This window comes from Dendrobates tinctorius, unplaced genomic scaffold (genome assembly GCF_039654945.1).
Source record: "Dendrobates tinctorius isolate UK_male_01 unplaced genomic scaffold, ASM3965494v1 ptg000001l, whole genome shotgun sequence".
Lineage (NCBI taxonomy): Eukaryota > Metazoa > Chordata > Amphibia > Anura > Dendrobatidae > Dendrobates > Dendrobates tinctorius.
The window spans coordinates 3,626,436-3,649,763 of record NW_027361669.1 but is presented as its reverse complement, the minus strand read 5'-3'; the positions used below and the strand labels follow the sequence as shown (position 1 = coordinate 3,649,763).

The following is a 23,328-nucleotide window of genomic DNA, read 5'->3' as shown; positions in this document are numbered from 1 at the left end:
ACAACATGAAAGCATGGATCCATCCTGCCTTGTATCAACGGTTCAGGCTGGTGGTGGTGGTGTCATGGTGTGGGGAATTTTTTCTGGGCACTCTTTGGGCCCCTTGGTACCAATTGAGCATCGTTGCAACGCCACAGCCTACCTGAGTATTGTTGCTGACCATGTCCATCCCTTTATGACCACAATGTACCCAACATCTGATGGCTACTTTCAGCAGGATAATGCGCCATGTCATAAAGCTCGAATCATCTCAGATTGGTTTCTTAAACATGACAATGAGTTTACTGTACTCAAATGGCCTCCTCAGTCACCAGATCTCAATCCAATAGAGCATCTTTGGGATGTGGTGGAACGGGAGATTCGCATCAGGGATGTGCAGCCGACAAATCTGCGCCAACTGTGTGATGCCATCATGTCAATATGGTCCAAAATCTCTGAGGAATGCTTCCAGCACCTTGTTGAATCTCTGCCACGAAGAATTGAGGCAGTTCTGAAGGCAAAAGGGGGTCCAACCCCTTACTAGCATGGTGTACCTAATAAAGTGGCCAGTGAGTGTATATATGTATTACATATATTAGACGCCCCCGATCTAATCCATATTGTCAAATTGTAAATAAAACACAAACACCTATTAAAAAATCCTTTATTTGAAATAAACACACAGACTCCTTTATTGTTCTTAATTAAACCATACTTACAATCTCTGCTAATTCCCCGAAGTCCTCGTTCTCCAGTAAAAAAACATAAAATAATAAACCAGCAATATACCATACCTGTCCGTCGTTCTGTGCCACGCCGTAACTTGTTAACTACTTCAGTGAAAAAACCTTTGCTTTTTCATCATGCCGCCAAACAAAAAGTAGAAAAAAACGTGATCAAAATTCATATAGAAATAAAAATGGTAGCAATGAAAACATCATCTTGTCACGCAAAAAACAAGCTGCCATAAAACTCCAACAGCGAAAAAATAAAAAAGTTATAGCTCTCAGAATAAAGCGAAACAAAAGAAATTCTTTTTTCTATAAAATATTTTTTATCGTGAAAAAGCGGCCAAAAATAAAAAAATATAAATGTCACGCTGCAACTTTGCAGGTAGCTGCAAGCTCCATTAGATGGCAATAGAGTGGAAGGAGGACAGCACTTCTACAAGAGCAGACCTGCAGTGCTGCAGTGAGGCTACCACCAGGTGGCAGCAGAGTAGTCAAGCAACCGAGTCAAAACCTAGACCGTCACGCAGTACAAAGGGAAAAAACAAGCACAGAGTCGGCAGAGCGCCAGAGGGTCAAAACCAGTCCAAAGTAGAAGTACCAGAAGCAAGAGACAAAGTCAGGTCAGAGCCAAAGCCGAGTCAAACAGCGGGAAATCCAAAAACAAAGGGGAACACTCAGGCGGGACCGGCAGGGAGGAAGGAACAGACAAGGGTAAAGTCAGAAAGCGCAGCAGGACAAATCAGGTTACTACCAGAGTCAGAAACTCACGCTGTAGGCAGAAAATATAACTGACAACACCTGCAGGATGCAGTGGGGAGAAATAGCTGACCTGAAACCAAAATGAGGCAAGACAAAGTTAACCACTGACATGACTAGACTGGAAAGAGGGGCAGACAGGACTCAAAACCCGGTCTGGATCATGACAATAAATATGATATCACTGTAATAGTACTGACCTGAAGAATAAAACTGCCTTATCAATTGTACCACACGCGGAACGGCAATAAAAAAAACTTCCTAAAAAACAATTCCTGAATTGCTGGTGTTTGATCATTCTGCCTCCCAAAAATCAGAATAAAAAGTGATCAAAAAATGTAACGTGCCCAAAAATGGTACCAATAAAAACAACAACTTTTCGTGCAAAATATTGATAAATTATAGCGCTCAAAATAAGGTAAATCGCAATAAAAAGCATCTTTTAGTGTGTGACAGCAGCAAAGCATAAAAGCGCAATATAAATCTGGTATCGCTGTAATCGCACCGACGAAGAATAAAGTCGCCTAATCACATATACTGCACAAGGTATGGTGTAAAAAATAAATAAAACCAATTCTTCACATGCTGTTGATTTGTTAATTTTGTCTCCCAAAGATCGCAGTAAGGCTCGGAGCACAATTATCCTACACTCTATACAGAGCGCTTACACCGAGGTTTTCGCATAAATCTCTGAAACACGTGATTCCGATGGAACCCCTGGGGGAAGATTCCCTATTATGAGGCCATCTGGCTTATGATCCCGCATCATCCATCTTTTTAGGTGTGCATAAAAGTGCAGTCACCTACAGTTTTGTGCATCTCTGATAAGAAAGACGGACACCTCTGAAAAGAGGACAGACAGAGTCCAGAGTAACTTTGCAGCCTAATCATAGTGAATGGATCCCTCAGGGGTTTCATCTGAATCATCTCATTCAGAGATTTTGATAAAAACCCTGATTAAGTGCTCAGCGTAGGGTGCCGGATAAATGTTATCCAAAATATTATGTACAATGTTTCCATCAAAAGCTTCAATTCTATCCACAAAAAAACAAGTCCCCACTCAGGTCCATCATCTGTCAATGGAAATATAGGGGGCTTCCACGTTACTAGCACAAAAGCTCTGGAAAAGCACTATGGCTCCTCACCCCCCCCAAAAGAAATACAGTGAATTCTGTACTTCTAAATCCAAATGTCCCTCCTCCATCCTGAGCCCCAGTGTGCCTAAACCACATTTAGCATCCACATGTTTGGTAGGGTAATAATTTCCAAAATGGGGTCACTTAGCACTGAGGCACTCTGTAAATGATGTCCACAAACTATTCTAGGAAAATCTGCGCACCAGGAGGCAAATAATCCTCTGTCCCTCCCGAGTCTCGCTGTGTGGCTAAGCTGTACTGTACAGACACATATGGGGTCTTGCCACGTTCAGCAGAATTTGTGAGACACATTTTGGTGCCATTTTTAAAATTTTCCAGTGAGAAAATGTAAAATCTGGGGCTAAAATAAAATACATGTTGTAAAAATGTAATTATTTTTTTCTTCACTGCCCAATGGTATAAAATTCTTTGGCACATCCATGGTGTCAATATGATCACTGCAGCCCTAGATGAATTCATTGAGAGGTGTAGTCTGTAAAATGGGGTCACTTATGCAGTGTTTTCGCAGGTTATGGCACCTCAGTGGCTCTCCCAGTGGATCATGGCATGGCAAACCATAACAGTAAAATCTGCACTATAATATAGCGCTCCTTCCCTTCTGAGCCATGTATTGTACCTGAAAAGTAGTTCCTGATTAAATGTAGGGTATTCGCACAATTTGAGAAATTGCACAACAAACTGAGAGGTCCATTTTTTCCTATTAGCCCTTTATAAAAATTAAAAATTTGGGGCTAAAACAAGTTTTTATCTGTAAAAATTTAACTTTTCTTTCTTCATTGCCCATTGGTATGAATTTCTGTGAGGCATGTGTGGTGTCAACATGCTCACTGCACCCCTAGATGAATTCATTGAGAAGAATAGTTTGTAAAATTACATCACATAAAGGGGTTTCTGCTGTTATGGCACCTCAGGGGCTCTGCTAATTTGACATGGTACCCTCAAACCATTCCAGCAAAATCTGAACTCCAAAATGGCGCTTCTTCTCTTCTGAGCTTTGCACTGTTCCTCAAAATAATTTTTGACCACATATGGGGAATTGGCGCACTCAAGAGAAATTGCACAAAACATTGTATGGTGCATTTTTTCTTGTTACTCTTGTGATAATAAAAAAATTGGGGTTAAAAAACATTTTTGTGGGAAAATGTGATTCTTTTTCATGGCTCTACCTTAGAAACTTTTGTGAAACACCTGGGGGTTCAAGATGCTAACCACACATCTAGATTCCTTGAGGGGTCTAGTTTCCAAAATGGATTCACTTGTGGGGGTTAATACTGTTTAGTCACATCAATGGTTCTCCAAATGTGACATGGCATCCGCTCTTAATTCCAGCCATTTTTGCGTTCAAAAAGTCAAAGGGTGCTCCTTCCCTTCTGAACCCTGCCATGCCAGTGAACAGTAGTTTTCCCCCACATATGGAGTATTGGCGTACTCGTTTTCTCCTGTTACCCTTATGACAATAAAAAATTTGGAGCTAAAAGAACATTTTTGTGGCAAAAATTTATTTTTTATTTTAACGGCTTTACATTATCAGCTTCTGTGAAGCACCTGGGGGATTAAGGTTCTCACCACACATCTGGATACATTCCTTGGTTCCAGCCAATTTTATGCTACCACTAATGATTCCAGACAATTTTGCGCTCCAAAAATCAAATGGCGCTTCTTCCCTTCCGAGCCCTGCCATGCGCCCAAACAGTAGTTTTCCCTCACTTATGGGGTTTCGCCATACAAATTTTTAGAAAAATGTATTGAACATAAAGACAGAAAGTAGCGGACAAGCTGCACCAATGCTGAGGCAATGCGTTTCGAACTGGAGTAGTTCTTTTTCAAAGTCTGGTTCAAAACACGTTGCCTCAGCATTGTGGCTGTTAGGAACTGCGGAATGCACTAAATAAAAATAATAATAAAGTACGTTCGCCGCTCGGGGTCCACCGTGCAGTAGGTGATATAACCGCTGCTAAGTGGTGGCAGGAGCAATATGGCGGATATGCGCACAGGGTTAAACTTCACCCAGGTGCGCAGAGCAATCTCAGTTAATTCACAGAGATGCCGAACAAGTACAAACACAAGACTGAGCCTGTTGAAGTCACAGTACTCAGTAAAAACGCACACACGGTATCAGGTCACAGGAGTATCCCGAGGCGGCGGCACTACGTCCATCTAGACCTACTGTTTGTGCAGCGTCGCAGCTGTGGACGCAAAGGAGGCTGCTACTGCAGTGCGGCGTGGACACTGCCGCTAAATGACAAGGCTAAGGCGCAAGCGCAATGTCGGACGCTAGCAGCTGTGGATGTTGCAGCAGAGGAGCGCTGGCGTTGATTCTAAACTCAGTCCCTAACCACATACGTAATATCAGAGGGAAGGGGTTTTATAATGAGTCATTCACCAGAATCATACATCCGTCCTTATACACACAGCAGCAAGTAAGTCTATACTAGCGCATGGCTGTTCAGCCATGCGCGCCTTTTATAGCAGCCGGGACCTTCCGCAAGCTTCCAGATCTCTGAGATTGTCCAATGAGATCTGGAGCGAGACCTGTCCCATGAGCATGCTCAGTAGGAAGACAGAAGGACTTAGCCTCAGGAGAGATTTGCTGCAAGGCAATCTCCTCTGCAATCTCCTCTGCAGTAGATAAACAGCAGGAGACTGCAGAATGTGAGGGTCTGGATCCCTGCAGAGTAAACGCAGAAATCCGATGCCAAACAGTGGCTTGTCCACTACTTTCTGTTTTTATGTCCAATAAATTTTTCTAAAAATTTGGAAGCTGAATTGAAAACTTTTTTATTGGACCTCTGGACGTGAGACTACTGTACACAGAAATTCGTGCTTCCATGCACCACTAAGCCAAGGCAGGTGAGCTGGTTTATTCATTTATCTGCTTGTGACTAGATTTTCTCCTTTTACCCTTGTGAAAATAAACAATTTGGAGCTAAATTAGAATTTTTGTGAAATGTTAATTTTTTTCATTCACATGGTTAATAAACTTCTTGAATGTGGTTTTGAGAACATTGAGTGATTCAGTTTTTAGAATGGTGTCATTTTTGGGTATTTTCTGTCATATAGGCCCTTCAAAGTCACTTCAAATGTGTTGTGGTCCCTAAAAAATGGTTTTGTAAATTTTGCTGGGAAAAATGAGAAATTTCTGGTCAACTTTTAATCCTTCTAACTTCCTAAAAAAAAACTGCTTCAAAAATTGTGCTGATTTAAAGTAGACATGCGGGAATTGGTATGTATTAACTATTTTGCGTGACATAGAATCATAGAATGTTAGAGTTGGAAGGGACCTCCTGGGCCATCTGGTCCAACCCCCTGCTCAAAGCAGGATTCACTAAATCATCCCAGACATCCCAGACATCTGTTGATTTAGTGATCAGCATAATGCATAAATTAAAAAAATGAGGCCTGGTCATTTTCCTACAAAATGGCTCGGTCCTTAAAAGGTTAATATGTTACATAACCAAATACTTTCGAAATAATAAGATGTCATTGCTGACTAAGAGCATGATTGCTCGAGATGCATTCACGTTACCAATAGTACCAACAGTATTTTCTAAGTTTGTGTCAAAGTTTTTGGATTCTAACTTCCTATATATTTGACAGTATATATACTTTTTCATATTTTTATATTTACGCTCACAGCTAACCAATGTCAAGAGAAGACCAGGAGGCACAAGAGGACGAACTTTTAGCCCTTACCAGTATCTACTCTGCAGAAGAATTTAAGAGGAAAGATGCTGCTCCAGGAGGGGAAATTCACTTGTGTCTAGAGTTACCTTCAGATTTTGTAATATCCATAAAAAGTGAGTATATGGATGTTGGCAGCATTTAGAAATAAGCAGATTCACAAATGCATTAGCTAATCTGTTTGGCAGCACTGAAATTTGTTTTCGATAACTTTTCAACCATTTTGAGAAGATACTTGGTAAATATATTGTCCAAACCTAAACTGACACATACACAGAAATTTGCAAATGAGAGTGTCCTGGATATTTCTGTATGTACTCATTGTAAAGTGAATAAATACTATTATCATATAGTGAATTGTATGTATATTTATGCTGCCTTAGTTTCACACTTAACTGATGCTGCCAACCTCATGCTGATGGACAGTCGGCTCCCCGCAGTTATGCAGTGGGGAGCCAGCTGTCAATCATTATGACATGGGCAGTCACGCTCCATCAACAGAGCAGGGCAGAAGAGAAGCAGCTGTTCTGTCGATGTGACATCAACGTAAAATGCAGGAACAGTCTATGACTCCACTGAGCCTGCAGAGATAGGCTCCGACACATCAGGCAGGAAGTTAACAACTACCTGTCTGCAAGTTCTTATACCCATTAGAAAAATTAAATGGTCCCGGATAGCCCCTTTAAGTTTAGTATGGCTTGTAAAATCTTTGCCCATAACTAAGTATGGCAGTTTAGGACTACCCCCAAATAAATGACCCATCCTAAGTATGTATAACATACCTCTAAATAATCTGTAAGTGCCACAATGTCATTTTTGCCCGTCACAATGTCCCTGTTGACAGCAAAAATAATCTCATGATAGCAGTAGTGCGACACGCCTAACTCCAAGCTCTAGGGCTACAAAGAAGAATCTGTAATAACATGCCTCCTGTCATGTGCTATGCATAGTATCGGTTTATGCTTCTGTAGAGGAAAGACCTTTGGCTCCGTTCAGGCAGCAAGGCTGGTGCAATTACTACATCTGCATGCCATATAGTTAAAGGAAACCTGTCAACTGAAAAAATGCTATTAACCTGCAGATATGGGGTTAATCTCCAGATTAATAGCGTTGTGAACCTGCCTGGTGCTGGCATTTACACCCATGCTGCCAGGAGGATATTAACTTTATCCCCCCACCAGGAGTGTTCAGGTTCCAGTCACGGGGGGCAGCACTGGCACTTTTTCAGTCAGCGCTCTGTATACAGAGAGCGGCGCGGCTGTAACTGTGCCCCCTGCACTGACTGATAGTTGGCCCTTATGTTGAGCCGCTGTCAGTCAGTGTCGGGGGTGCGTTTACAAATGCTGCTCTCTTTACATTACGTCACCGAACCCATACCAGGACCGCCCTCGTGACTGAAGCCAGAACACTGCCAGAGGAGAATAAAGTTAATTTCCTCCTGGCAGCGGGGATCTAAGTGCTAGTGTGGCGCCCCCAGGAGTATGGTCGCCACGGTGGCATTACCTTCCTCCTAGGGAGTGTGATGTAATGCTTGGAAGCAATAAAGGGTCTCTCTGTCAGTTAATCACAACACACAACATAGTTCCCACTCCATGCCAGCAGAGGGAGCTCTGAACCAAAACTAGGGGGAAGAGCTACTCTCTGGGGGTCAGGAAGGGGAAATGAGGAGTTCGTGTGAGGAGGGCAACATGTGTGGACGTGAGAAGAGGAGCTGGAAAATTGAGCAGAGTTGAATGCTCACTTCTAGCTATAGCGCATGATCTGGAGCCCCGTCTCCAAGGTTGTATGGATACTGATGTTCCTGCAGCAGAAACCGGAGGAATAAGAAGCTGTAAATGCTCTGTTCCCACATAAGACTCGGAGGCACAACAGCAACAGGTGAGCCAGAAGAAGAAGGCTACAGCTGTCTGCCATACGAGGGAGTTCTAAATGAGAACAAGCAAGTGGAACTTCAGTGTAACACAGTACTGCAAGTACCTAAGAAAAGCGCTAGAAAGGAGACTACACAACCCATAGGATAGAGAGATTCCTAAGTTGCTTCCATGCTGGCCAGTCTCTGTTCCATCTGTAATCTGGAATTCTGAACTGCATTTACCAAGCAAAGTAAAGGTAAAAGAAATTGTACCCTATTGTGTCCTTGCGTCCTTCCTGCAAACTCTCCAGCACTGCTACATCTCTGTGCAAGACACTACACCCTCTTCCTCAACACCTATCCTCACTGCCCTGGGACTACAGCCCTACCTGTGGAGGGCTACAACATCATTGCTGCACCACACCATCTGTCCCAGAGGATCTGCACCGCAGCGTCGGCTTAACACCTTCATTGCCGATCACCACAGGTGGCGTCACGTATCATCCACTTATAAACTTTAATCAGCCACTCTTAACCCCTTTTACATGGACGCCCAGGGCCACGGACCGGGTCACCGCTAGTGTGACACTTCCCTTTGAGATACCGGCCCGTTACCGAGTACCCTACTGCCCTGGCGGGCGACCCACTAGCGCCGGGCAGGTTTACAACGCTATTAACCTGCAGACTGACCCCATATCTGAAGGTTAATAGCGTTTTTTCCATGTGACAGGTTCTCTTTAAGTCTCTACTTAAAGCTTCTCATGAAAGACATATTGTTCTAATGCAAATCGCATGGACCCCTTGACTGCCATAGTGCCTCTAACCATATACAATATACATCCTTTCGTTGTATAAACCTTACATCTTACATTATGAACATGGAGCAAACATGATGCTGTCATATATTCAGTCATTTAAACGCTAATGCTTTTTGTTCTCATTTTTTTTCATCAAGGCAACAGTGCAACAAATTCATTTGCGGAGAACTTTGAGAACACTGTGCCCTTCCTGCCGCCAATTGTGCTGAACTTTGAACTTCCCCCAGATTACCCGTCCGCTGCACCCCCGGATTTCACACTAAGCTGCAAGTGGCTTTCACCAACACAGGTTACTTTTCTTTTATTATACTAACAGGATTCCTTACACATGCTGTTTATATAATTGGGTGGATTTCTTAATTGCCTCAAAGGCTGTTAAAAGAAATGTATGGGAAAATACAGACCGTATGTGTTGAAACATGGCATACATATTTTTTTGGAATCTGTATAAACTGCTGTTTCCCTCCAATAACATGGCACACTATGGACCCATAGTTGTCTATGAGCAGGAAATTATGGATCTTTACACTGAACCATAATGCAGTTTTGGGAATAAGCCCTTAAAAGTAGCCTGTCACGAATCATTAAGGATTCTTTTAGGGTGGTCAGGTGATGTGGTTAGTCACCACTCCCATCTCCCTTTAAATAGACACATGACACATCAGCTGATCATCGGTTTTAGGCCAGAGTCACACTTGCAAGAGTGGTGCGAGAAACTTGTGCGAGTCTCTCGCATCAGTACCCAGCACTTCTGCCGGCACTCAGATAGGAGTGTGCGGCTGCATAGAAATACATGTCGAGTGCCGGCGGCAGTGCCAGGTATTAATGCGAGTTTCTCTCATCACACTCGTTCTTCTACGCAGACCAGCTGTGGGTGTGGAGCGTTCTTGTTACGGTGGTGTTGCTGCTTTGAGAGTTCTAATTCCTGGTACTGTATTTTCTGCTGTTGTGTAGTTTAGCAGCAGAGCCGGACCTAAGTATTTTTTCCTTTTTTGTCTGTCTCCTGTGTGATACCATCTGCTGTGGTGAGACAAGCATCCTTGTCGGCCAGTACACTAGCCATGGTCAATATAGGAGACAGTCAGGGACAAGGCACTTGACGGCAAATGGGGGATGGACTTGCATAGGGCGTTAGGGGATCTTAGGGACAGGCACAGGTTGGTGTCAGCAGGTGTCCCATCCTACCTTTAGTTCCCTCCTTCCCCTTTTCCATCTCATCGTATTTACTTGCTGTGTCGTAAGCTGGACTTACCCATGCCCGAGCGTTACAGGTCTCTAAATAATGAAATATTTCATTTCATACATATCATTAGATTTTGTAAGATTACACAAAAAGTATATTTCAAATAGAATAATTAAAAACCCTGCTCCTGTGTTTAGATATTGCTGTTACATTTTGTGCTCCAGATGGTGTTCTTTTGGCTCACTTTCAGAAAGTCCACCTTATGCATGCCCTCAAAACTTTAATGATAGGAAGGACACATACCACAGTGTAAACACCTCTCAGCGGCAACTATTATTTTACAATAAGCCACTGCCCTAAGCTTTCTCCAGTACTTTATATCTGCCAACATTGAATATTGCAAATAGCGTAGCCCTTAAGTGTAACCACACAGTTTGATACCTCTGTAAGGAGATGAACATACTGCCCAAATTAACCTTGAACACACGAGTATTGTTACGGTGCATAATGTGAACTGTGAAATGTGGTTTAAGTGTTGGTATTGTAATCTACCTGGAAGTATGGAGAGTGCTGGTAATGTTTGGGACTAACCCAGAGTGTGAGGGGTAAAGGTGAAGGGTCAGAGATAGTTTCCTGTCAGGAAGTCAGATAGAGCCCAGCGTGCCATTGAAGCAGACCTAAGGTTTCACTAATCAGCAGAACCACGTGACGTCGGTGTCCTTGATGTGAGTGGAGACCAAGGCAGTGGATAACGTGATCCTGAAGTGAGAGAAGTGACCAAAGGACAGAGTGAACAGTGGGAGATGGGTCCTGGGATAGCAGTACGGCCACAAGATAAAACGCAAAGAGATATCGGGCCAGGACAGAACAGAGACCAGGAGACAAAGAGGCTGCCCCGGGTGAGAGTTCCAAGGTGTCAGAAGTAGTGTTGAGCATTCCGATACTGCAAATATATGCTAAAAGTATCGGAACTCAGTATCGGATACTCGCGGTATCAGAATTCCGATACAGCGCATGCATAACGCCTTTTTGTATGACCAAACAACTCAATCTTTGTTTCATCAGTCCACAGGACCTTCTTCCAAAATGTAACTGGCTTGTCCAAATGTGCTTTTGCATACCTCAGGTGACTCTGTTTGTGGCGTGCTTGCAGAAACGGCTTCTTTCGCATCACTCTCCCATACAGCTTCTCCTTGTGCAAAGTGCGCTGTATTGTTGACCGATGCACAGTGACACCATCTGCAGCAAGATGATGCTGCAGGTCTTTGGAGGTGGTCTGTGGATTGTCCTTGACTGTTCTCAGCATTCTTTTTCTCTGCCTTTCTGATATTTTTCTTGGCCTGCCACTTCTGGGCTTAACAAGAACTGTACCTGTGTTCTTCCATTTCCTTACTATGTTCCTCACAGTGGAAACTGACAGGTTAAATCTCTGAGACAACTTTTTGTATCCTTCCACTGAAAAGCTATGTTGAATAATCTTTGTTTTCAGATCATTTGAGAGTTGTTTTGAGGAGCCCATGATGCCACTCTTCATAGGAGAATCAAATAGGAGAACTACTTGCAAGTGGCCACCTTAAATACCTTTTCTCATGATTTGATACACCTGGCTATGAAGTTCAAAGCTCAATGAGGTTACAAAAGCAATTTCGTGATTCAGGAAGTCAGTAAAAAGTAGTTAGGAGTGTTCAAATCAAGAAAATGATAAGGGTGCCCATACTTTTGCACCGGTCAAATTTTGTTTAAATGCAGATTGCACATTTTCTGTTAGTACAATAAACCTCATTTGAATCCAGAAATATAACTGAGTCCATCAGTTATTAGATATATGAAACTGAAATACCTGTTGCAAAAACCAAAATTGTTATAAAGAAAAAAGGTTAACATTAATAGGGGTGCCCAAACTTTTACATATGACTGTACGTGTTATCCAGTGAAACTGTACAATTTATCAACTTTCTAGAATCTTGTCGAATCCATACTGGGCCTGAGAACAGCTGCCAAGCTGTTAAGCAAGCTACAGCAACTGTGGTTTGGACACGTAATTTTTTGCATTATTTCAGGAATGCCGGTTAGGTCTAATTCAGGAATTGCGGTTGACCTGCACTTACTGGGAAATCATCGTTCGCGGGGAATAATTGGAATCACAGATCCCCATTACTAACAGTGTTCTGCTGGTTAGCTGCACCTGTAAGCGACAAAAGCTGGTCCTTTCAGTGTAGCGCGCATGCAGCCCCGGATATGTAACACCATGATAGTGCCAGAGCCTCGCGTATCCCTCTAGTAAGCTTGACGCGTACCGCGGGGCATGCCGGCGTCTCGTTCGTTAACGGAATAAAGCTGGCAAATTGCTAGCACAACTACAAATGGACATACCACACCACACACACAATCGACAAAGCTTTCAATATGTGCATTTTTTCTTGAGGTGGCATGGTTGTGGTTTCCCGGGTGGAGTCCAATTAAGCCGCTGGCTCCACTCCTGGTGGTGCCCTTTTGGATATTCCTTTAAGGTTCAGCTTTGCAATCATACTGCCCTCGGAAAGCAAACACTTTGCCTTCATGGATGCTGTTTGGAGGTTCGTGGGAATAACGCAGCCCGATCGCCAGTTGGCATATTTTATTAGTGGGAAGTCCGACGGTATATGATCGTGTTCGATTTCAGAATTTTTTTTTTTTGGTTGGTATTTTACATTTTTATTCCAGCCTTTCTTGACTTCATAAGGGAATGACAAGCCTATATCTGTGTCTCCTCCACCTTCTCCTTTTACTCCTCCACCTCTTTTCTAAATGTAGTTGCCCTTTTCCATATGTAATTTTTGTCTTCTGAGCATTTTCTCTGCTTTGGGACACCTTTTAAGGTGTTTTGTAATTGTTTTCTATGTGTTTGTGTTTGCCTGCCATTGTTTTCAATGGGGTTCGACGAACATTCGACGAACTTGCCTCCTGAGTGACGAACCAAAACACTAGCGGGGTGGCTCAACACTACTCCTGATATATAGATGTACATTGTTAATGTTTAAACTATGCTATATATACCTGCTATCTGATGATACTGTGCACTTTGTCTACTTTTTATATTCTTGTCTAATCCATACTGAGCCTGTGAGCGTCTCTGTGACTGATGGAATATATATGCAGATTGACAATTATCCTTTGACTGAATAGAGCTGTACATTTCTGATACAGTGCCATATATCTGATGTTATTTTGTGTCTATTTTGTGCAAAATTTTGAAGTTTGGTGGAAGAGGCCGCGGACGTGGGCGCGGGGGCCCAGCTGGTGATAAAGGTGGTGGTGCATCTGCTGGTAGTGGCAAAAGCACAATAGCAGCTAAGGCAGGAGGTGTTGAGCCTGCGTCATGGTCTGGCTCCGGAACGCCTGGAATGATACCTTTTCTGGGAGTAGGTTAACCGCTTTTAAAGGCGGAGCATGAGGAACTGGTTTTGGCTTACATTGCCGAAACAGACTCCATCAAATATGCCCGCCTCTTCTGAAGTTTCAAAAAATGCAAGCACTGAGTGGTCAAGTGCTGGCTCCTGGTCAGGAAGAACCCCTTTCCTTGTGTCCTGCACCCCCACCCAAACTGAATGAGGCAGCAGGCCACACTTCACATTAGTCCATGTAGCTCTTTCATCATACCATGCTTGGGTTATCAAGTCAAATCGTGAATTCCCTAGTCCAAGATGAATCTGACATGGAGTGTGGGTGGCCAGCCAGGGCAGTGGGGTTAATCGGTACCGGGCTGGTGTCTCACAGGGATGTGTCACGGTGGTGGTGACCCGTTCCGTGGCCCTGGGCGTCCATGCAAAGGGGTTTATAGGTGAATGATACGTGAGGCCACCTCTGGTTTCTGATTAGATTGACCAGCAGTGTCGCTTCTGTGGGACAGATGTTGTGGTGCAGCTAAGATGTAGAAGACCTGCACAGGTAGGGCCGTAGTTGCAGGGCAGATTAAAGAGTTGGGAGATGGTGTGCAGTGCAGGATGTAGCTGAGCCGTGTGCCAGGCGCAGGAGAAAGATGACAGACACAGTCGTGCAGTTCCTTTACCTGTACTTGGTAGGTGCTGTCCAGGACCCAGAGTACAGATGAAGAAGGAGTTGGTCAGCCTGGAAGCCAATATAGATTTCTCTCTCTGCAGATAGGTAGTGTGGCCTTCGTTCTAGCGCTTATCTGAGGTACTCGCAGTGCTGAGTTCAATGAAGTTCCCCCTGTTGACTCCTTTGGAACTTTCTCGTATGGCAGGCAGCCATAGCCTTTTCCTCTGGCTCACACACGTCGCTGCTGGGGCCTCCGAGCCTTAGTTGAGTACAGAGCATTTACAGCTGCTACTTCCTTCGGATTCTGCTGCAGGAATGTCAGTGTCCCTACAAACTCGGAGAACGGAATCCGGACCAAGCGCTCCAGCTAGGAGTGAGCCTTATCTCTGCTCATCCTCCAGCTCCCCTTCTCACGTCCACACACTTCCCGTTCCCTGCACTGAATGGCCTAACTTACCTCCTCCCGACCACAGAGAGCAGCTCCTCAGCAGTCATGTTCAGAGGTCTCCCTGCTGGCGTGGAGTGGGAAATGTGTTGTGTGTTGGTTTAACTGCTAGAGAGATCCTTTGTTGCTCCCAAGCATGACATCACACTCCCTAGGAGGAAGGTAATGCCACTGTGGCGACCATACTCCTGGGGGCACCACAAGTGCACTGATGCCCAGCCACTGCTAGATGATTCTGCTGGTACATTGACCCAGACCACTACATTCCCCTCACACTCTACACAGCCAGAATCTGACCCAGAGGAAACTCAGGTTCCCCTTCCCGCATACTATACCACCTTACACAGTGACAAAGAGGAAGGTGCAGATGAAAGTGCAGGTTCCTTGAGCAGGTGGGGGGGGCATACTCATGGGCGATGGTACTGGTACAGGGCCCCTCATAGTACACAAAAGTGTCTCTGACTCACCGCCACACACCGCCGTACTATTAGAGGGGCCCTGTGCCACTGCCGTCACCAACGAGTGGGCCCCCCCTGCTTGCTCAGGATCACAGCACTTGCAAAGTTGAAATACTTACCTCTCCCTGCTCCACCACCATGACGTCTTCCGCGCTTCCTGACAGTGATAGTCTGATCAGAGAGCGCAATGACATCACGTCTGTACGCCCTCTGCCTAAACAGCCAAGTGCAGTGAGATGGACGATGGGGACGACGAGGAGTCCAGACTAGTACAGGGATTCCATAGCGAGGAGACTTATTTAATTGTTTTCAATGTTGGGACAGCAATTTTTGGGGAGCACTATACTCTGGAGAATGATATATGGGGCTCACCATACACTGGGGCATTCCAAAGGGTGGACATCAGGCACTGGAGCAGCATTTACAGGGCACATTATACACTAGAGCATTAGAAATTGGGTCCATTATGTATGGAGCATTATTTGGGCCCATAAAACAGTGGAGCTTCATCCATGGGGACCAACATATACTGTAGCATTATGTGGAGCTCATCATATACTGTTTCAAACATTATATGGGACCAATGATTCTGTATGGAGAAATATATGGGCCTATTTACTCTGTATAGCGCACTATGCGGTGGCCATAATACTGTATGGAGTAATATATTGTCCGTTTTTGGAGCTATTAAAAATGGATATCAGTCATGAGATGTAAAAAGTGAAGTATTTTTCATTGTACTATGCCGCTATTTCTCTGCGGTATCGGAGCATCATGAGTTGTGGTATGTGTTAAAGGGGCGCTCTTTGGCCCAGGGCACATGAAAACCTGGAGCCAGCCCTACCCCCTCACAAATTTAGCCAAAAAAAAACCATTTCTCAGTGCGTAACTAGTATTATGAAGTAAATTAAGGTTGAAAAGCTTCAGTAATCAGAATTGATGTTTTTGGCATTCAAAAGGGCACTGTAGGTGTGTTTCCTGTCCTCCACTCCCTGTCGACTTTGCTTCCCCATTGACTTGCATTGGGTTTCGTGTTTCAGTCGGCCTTCGACTTTTCACGATAATCGGCCGATTTCGTTCGACCCGACTTTTGCGAAAGTCGGGTTTCATGAAACCCGACTCGACCAGAAAAAAGGCAAAGTCGCTCATCTCTATGCAAAACTATTGGCCCTTGAAATGCTCTCATTCAGGGTGGTGGAGACTGACACCTTCCGAAACTTCATGGCATTGGCAGTCCTACAATACTATGTGCCCAGCCGCTTTTATTTCAGCAGGCAAGCCGTCCCTGCCCTGCAAAAGCATGTGGAGGGAAAAATTAAACATGCGCTACTAAACGCTGTCAGTAGCAAGGTCCACCTGACCACCGATGCGTAGACCAGTAACCATGGACAGGGACGATACCTTTCCCTCACTGCCCATTGGGTAAATGATGTGCAGCCGGGTACAGATCTTGAGAGTGGCGCTGTACGTGTTCTGCCAACTCCAAGGATTGCAGGAATCCAGTCTGTATACATTGACTCCTCCTCATACTCCAGTTCCTCAGAATCAGCGCTGCAGGAGCCGTCACGCTCTACCTCCACATGGACCCATGAACGCTTACCTGTTATGACCGATATGAGCACAGCCGTGGCCAAACGTCAACAGGCCGTACTGAAATTAATTTCTTTGGGGAATCGAAGCCACACAGCGCAGGAGCTCTGGAATGCCATCAAGCAGGAGAGCGACGTGTGGTTTGTGCCAGCGAATCTCCAGCCAGGCTTGGTAGTGTGTGACAATGGCTGAAATCTGGTGGCAGCTCTGGGCCTAGGCAACCTCACTCACATCCCATGTCTGGCACATGTGCTCAACTTGGTCGTGCAGAGTTTTTGGAGGGACTATCCGGATCTTGATGCACTGCTGCACAAGGTCCGCATAGAGTGTGCTCACTTGCGGCGTTCCAGCATGGCAAGATCACGCATTGCAGCTCTGCAGCGCCGATTCCGCCTTCCAAAACATCGCATCATATGTGACCTACCCACCAGGTGAAATTCAACGTTACATATGTTGGAGCAGTTGTGTGAGCAGCAGGCAGCAGTAATGGAGTACCAGCTGCATCAGGCACAAACAAGTCGCACTGCGCGCCGTTCACACTTCATCACCACTGAGTGGGCCTCTATGAAGGACATCTGCCACGTTTTGCGTGCCTTCGATGATTCCACGCGGATGGCGACTGCAGATGATGCACTAGTCAGCATGACTGTCCCCCTTATCTGCCTGCTTCAAAAAACACTGCAAGCACTAAGGGAGGAGGTTTTGGAAGAGGTGGAGGATGAGGAGTCACAAATGCCATCTGCTTCTGGACAGTCTGCGCAATGTGGTTCCTCACAAAGGCCTAGGCAGGGGACACTTTGTGAGGAGGATGAGGAGGAGTCAATGGAGGAGGAAGACATCTGTCCAGAGGAGGGAGGTACACAATGCTCTAGTAGTCAGTATGTAGAGTGAGGGTGGGGTGATGCAGAGCAGGCAGAGATGACGCCTCAAGCAGGGGACAGCGTTTCTTGGCCAGTTGGGAGTCTGCAGCACATGGTTGATTTCATGCTGCAGTGCCTGAGAAACGACCGCCGCATCGCCCACATTCTCAACACGGCTGATTATTGGGTGTACACCCTCCTAGATCCTCGCTACCGGGACAACTTACAAAGCCTCATAACACCGTTGATCCGGGAGCGTAAAATGCGGGAGTACCAAGACACACTGGTGCATTCCATCATGTTCTCCATTCCACCTGAGAGCAGTGCTGCTAGTGCTTTACAAAGCAGCTCTGTGCGTCGAGGTAGTGAAGGAAGCTCTGCACAAAGAGGGAGCAGAGGCAGCGCCTCAGCACAAGGCAAGACCAGTATGGCTCAAATGTGGCAAAGTTTTGTGTGCCCGCCACAAATGTCTACACCATCACAGACGGCTCCAGTCAGCAGGAGACAACGTTTCCGTCAAATGGTGACAGACTACATGTCTTGCCCTGTCAGTGTACTCCCAGACGGCTCTTCCCCCTTCAAGTTTTGGGTCTCTAAGCTGGATACATGGCCAGAGCTTAGCCACTATGTATTGGAGGTGCTGGCTTGCCCTGCTGGTAGTGTATTATCGGAACGCGTCTTTAGTGCCGCAGGTGGTGTACTAAAATACCGTCGCATGTGACTATCCTCCGATAACGTTGACCGGCTTACTTTTCTGAAAATGAACAAGGCCTGGATCTCGATGGAATTTGCCAGTCCTGTTCCAGATTAAATAATTGGTTGGCAACAGTATCCAGGTCTGCTGTTGTGTTCATGTTTCTACCACCTGAACTGTAATCCCTGTCCTCCAACACCGCCAGTTGCTGCTCAGAAGTGCTGTCTGCACAGAGAAAAACACTAGCTCCTGTGTTAGTGGGGTTCAGTAACGCCAGCTGCTCCCCTGCTGTGTGTCTGGCAATATATCCTGCTCCCTCCACATTCATCCCAACATCAGATATTAAACTTGCTCCAATTAGGCCTTAGCCTACACCATGATTGACCCTGTGCTCCAACACCGTGAGTTGTTGCTCAGAAGTGCCGTCTGCACAGAGAAAAACACTAGCTCCTGTGTTAGTGGGGTTCAGTAACACCAGCTGCTCTCCTGCTGTGTGTCCGGCAATATCTCCTGCTCCCTCCACATTCACACTACAACTGATTTTAAACTTGCTCCAATTAGGCCTTAGCCTACACCATGATTGACCCTGTCATCCAACACCGCCAGTTGCTGCTCAGAAGTGCTGTCTGCACAGAGAAAAACACTAGCTCCTGTGTTAGTGGGGTTCAGTAACGCCAGCTGCTCCCCTGCTGTGTGTCTGGCAATATATCCTGCTCCCTCCACATTCATCCCAACATCAGATATTAAACTTGCTCCAATTAGGCCTTAGCCTACACCATGATTGACCCTGTGCTCCAACACCGCGAGTTGTTGCTCAGAAGTGCCGTCTGCACAGAGAAAAACACTAGCTCCTGTGTTAGTGGGGTTCAGTAACGCCAGCTGCTCCCCTGCTGTGTGTCCGGCAATATCTCCTGCTCCCTCCACATTCACACTACAACTGATTTTAAACTTGCTCCAATTAGGCCTTAGCCTACACCATGATTGACCCTGTGCTCCAACACCACCAGTTGCTGCTCAGAAGTGCCATCTGCACAGAGGAAAACACTAGCTCCTGTGTTAGTGGGGTTCAGTAACGCCAGCTGCTCCCCTGCTGTGTGTGCGGCAATATCTCCTGCTCCCTCCACATTTATCCCAACATCAGATATTAAACTTGCTCCAATTAGGCCTTAGCCTACTCCATGATTGACCCTGGGCTCCAACACTACCAGTTGCTGCTCAGAAGTGCCGTCTGCACAGAGAAAAACACTATCTCCTGTGTTAGTGGGGTTCAGTAACGCCAGCTGCTCCCCTGCTGTGTGTCCGGCAATATCTCCTGCTCCCTCCACATTCACACTACAACTGATTTTAAACTAGCTCCAATTAGGCCTTAGCCTACACCATGATTGACCCTGTGCTCCAACACCGCCAGTTGCTGCTCAGAAGTGCCATCTGCACAGAGAAAAACACTAGCTGCTGTGTTAGTGGGGTTCAGTAACGCCAGCTGCTCCCCTGCTGTGTGTCCGGCAATAACTCCTGCTCCCTCCACATTCATCCCAACATCAGATATTAAACTTGCTCCAATTAGGCCTTAGTCTACACCATGATTGACCCTGTACTCCAACACCGCCAGTTGTTGCTCAGAAGTGTCGCCTGCACAGAGAAAAACACTAGCTCCTGTGTTAGTGGGGTTCAGTAATGCCAGCTGCTCCCCTGCTGTGTGTCCGGCAATATCTCCTGCTCCCTCCACATTCACTCTACAACTGATTTTAAACTAGCTCCAATTAGGCCTTAGCCTACACCATGATTGACCCTGTGCTCCAACACCGCCAGTTGCTGCTCAGAAGTGCCGTCTGCACAGAGAAAAACACTAGCTCCTGTGTTAGTGGGATTCAGTAACGCCAGTTGCTCCCCTGCTGTGTGTCCGGCAATATCTCCTGCTCCCTCCACATTCACACTACAACTGATTTTAAACTTGCTCCAATTAGGCCTCAGCCTACACCATGATTGACCCTGTGCTCCAACACCGCCAGTTGCTGCTCAGAAGTGCCGTCTGCACAGAGAAAAACACTAGCTCCTGTGTTAGTAGGGTTCAGTAACGCCAGCTGCTCCCCTGCTGTGTGTCCGGCAATATCTCCTGCTCCCTCCAAATTCATCCCAACATCAGATATTAAACTTGCTCCAATTAGGCCTTAGCCTACTCCATGATTGATTCTGGGCTCCAACACCGCCAGTTGCTGCTCAGAAGTGCTGTCTACACAGAGAAAAACACTAGCTCCTGTGTTAGTGGGGTTCAGTAACGCCAGCTACTCCCCTGCTGTGTGTCCGGAAATATCTCCTGCTCCCTCCACATTCATCACAACATCAGATATTAAACTTGCTCCAATTAGGCCTTAGCCTACACCATGATTGACCCTATGCTCCAACACCGCCAGTTGTTGCTCAGAAGTGCCGTCTGCACAGAGAAAAACACTAGCTCCTTTGTTAGTGGGGTTCAGTAACGTCAGCTGCTCCCCTGCTGTGTGTCCGGCAATTTCGCCTGCTCTGTCCACATTCACACAACTCCAGATTTTAAACTTGCTCCAATTAGGCCTCTGGCTACACTCTGTTTCTACTGTAATCCCGGGGCTCCAACACCGCCAGTTGCTGCTCAGAAGTGTCTTTGGCACAAGTACTCCCTCCTGCCCAGCCTGGTTCCAGCACGCCAACTGTTTCCGGGTAGTGTCAACGTCACTTTGGCACCAATACACTGTCCTGTCGTGTTGCGGTCGGGTTAGCCGACTCTATGGTGCCTGCAGTTTAAGTGCTTCCTATGTGGGCTGCGGGATCTGGCAATAAAGGCTGGTTCCGTAGTGCCAATAGGACAAGCACCCCCTGTAGGACTGTGGGTTTCGGTAACTGCGGCCGGCTCGCGGCCTTGCAACATTTTTTTGGGGTACCTTCTGCTGCCCCTCCGGGTTCCAGTACCGTCAGCTGGTTCTCGGCAGTGCCTTTGGCTTAGGTGCCTCCATCTCGGTATCCAAGTTCCAGCAATGTCTGCTGGTCCTTGGTAGTGCTTTCTAGCACAGGTACCTCCTGCTTAGTAACCGTGTTCCAGTACCGTCAGCTGGTCCTCGGTAGTGCCATTGGCTCTTGTTCCTTCTGCTGCCCCTCCAGGTTCCAGCACCATCAGCTGGTTCTCGGCAGTGCCTTTGGCATGGGTACTCCCTCCTGCCCAGCCTGGTTCCAGCACGCCAACTGTTTCCGGGAAGTGTCAACGTCACTTTGGCACCAATACATTGTCCTGTCGTGTTGCGGTCGGGTTAGCCGACTCTATGGTGCCTGCAGTTTAGGTGCTTTCTATGTGGGCTGCGGGATCTGGCAATAAAGGCTGGTTCCGTAGTGCCAATAGGACAAGCACCCCCTGTAGTACTGTGGGTTTCGGTAACTGCGGCCAGCTCGCGGCCTTGCAACGTTGTTTTTCAGGGGTACCTTCTGCTGCCCCTCCGGGTTCCAGCACCGTCAGCTGGTTCTCGGCAGTGCCTTTGGCTTAGGTGCCTCCATCTCGGTATCCGAGTTCCAGCAATGTCTGCTGGTCCTTTGTAGTGTTTTCTAGCACAGGTACCTCCTGCTTAGTAACCGGGTTCCAGTACCGTCAGCTGGTCTTCGGTAGTGCCATTGGCTCTTGTTCCTTCTGCTGCCCCTCCGGGTTCCAGCACCGTCAGCTGGTCCTCGGTAGTTCCATTGGCTCTTGCTCCTTCTGCTGCCCCTCCGGGTTCCAGCACTGTCAGCTGGTTCTCGGCAGTGCCTTTGGCTTAGGTGCCTCCATCTCGGTATCCGAGTTCCAGCAACTTCTGCTGGTCCTTGGTAGTGCTTTCTGGCACATGTACTTCCTGCTTAGTAACCGGGTTCCAGTACCATCAGCTGGTCCTCGGTAGTTCCATTGGCTCTTGTTCCTTCTGCTACCCATCCGGGTTCCAGTACCGTCAGCTGGTTGTCGGCAGTGCCTTTGGCTTAGGTGCCTCCATCTCGGTATCCGAGTTCCAGCAAACGTCTGCCGGTCCTTGGTAGTGTTTTCTAGCACAGGTACCTCCTGCTTAGTAACCGGGTTCCAGTACCGTCAGCTGGGCCTCGGTTGTGCCATTGGCTCTTGTTCCTTCTGCTACCCATCCGGGTTCCAGTACCGTTAGCTGGTTCTCGGCAGTTCCTCAGCCTTCTTGTACCTTCTGCTACATTTCCAAGTTCATGCTTTTTGAAATGGTTTTTGGAAATCACTCTGGATCTCCCTGACGACGACCCTGAAGACCACCCCAAAGAAGACCAAAAAGATGACCCTGAAAAAGATGACCAAGAGGACAAAGAACATGAAGACAACCACCAAGATACAGAACAACAAGAGACAGAAGACCAAGAAGCAGAAGAACAAAAAGCAGAGGAACAAAAAGCAGAAGAACATTAAGCATAAGACTAAAAATCAGAGCAAAAGATATTATCTAAATTATAAGCAGAAGAAGACTGAGCAGTGTATGGGGGTGAGTCCGTTCCTCCTCGTGGTGCCCCTGGAAAATGCCTGCTGCTGCAGGCCAAACTGAACGCGGACAAATCCTGTTGTAAATCTTTTGTGACAGGCAGAACGGAAGGTGTAATCTTCAACAACTACAGGAATGCCTGTCACAAATAAGAATATGATGAAGAAGAATAGGAAGAAGATGAAGAAGTAAATATGAAGAAGAATAATAGTTGAATAAGAAGAATATGAAGAATGTAAAAAATAAGAATAATAGGAAGAAGGTGAAGAAGAAGATGAAAACGATGCTGCTGCTGCTGCTGCTGAGGATCATGAAGGAGAAAGTGTGGGAGAGTAAAAAAGAAGGTGAAGAGCATGGAAGTAGTGAAACATACATATCTGACAAAATATAACAAAGGTTAACATAGTTAATATCTTTGTAACTCCGAACGTCTTTAAAAAGAAATGTATTCCTGCTATTCCATTTGATTGGGCTAAACCTCTATGCCTTTAATGTCTTCTCCACCTCCCCCAATACATTCTACATTATTCCTAGTTGTTTTTCTTCATGTAGTATAAACCTACAACAAAAGAAAGGGTTTATTTTAATTCCGATTTGTGTCC

The 23,328-nt window shown here is 46.1% G+C and overlaps 1 protein-coding gene across 2 annotated transcripts in view; it reads left to right on the top strand.

The window, feature by feature from the left end:
* Positions 1–23,328, top strand: part of LOC141100594 (E3 ubiquitin-protein ligase RNF14-like) — a 59,459-nt gene that overhangs the window by 4,459 nt on the left and 31,672 nt on the right. For both annotated transcript variants that reach the window (XM_073590211.1, XM_073589487.1), the window contains exons 2-3: positions 6,260–6,420; positions 9,112–9,263. In XM_073590211.1, the coding sequence (XP_073446312.1) occupies positions 6,267–6,420; positions 9,112–9,263 (306 nt within the window). In that variant the 5' untranslated portion in view covers positions 6,260–6,266. The remainder of the gene's footprint in view (positions 1–6,259; positions 6,421–9,111; positions 9,264–23,328) is intronic.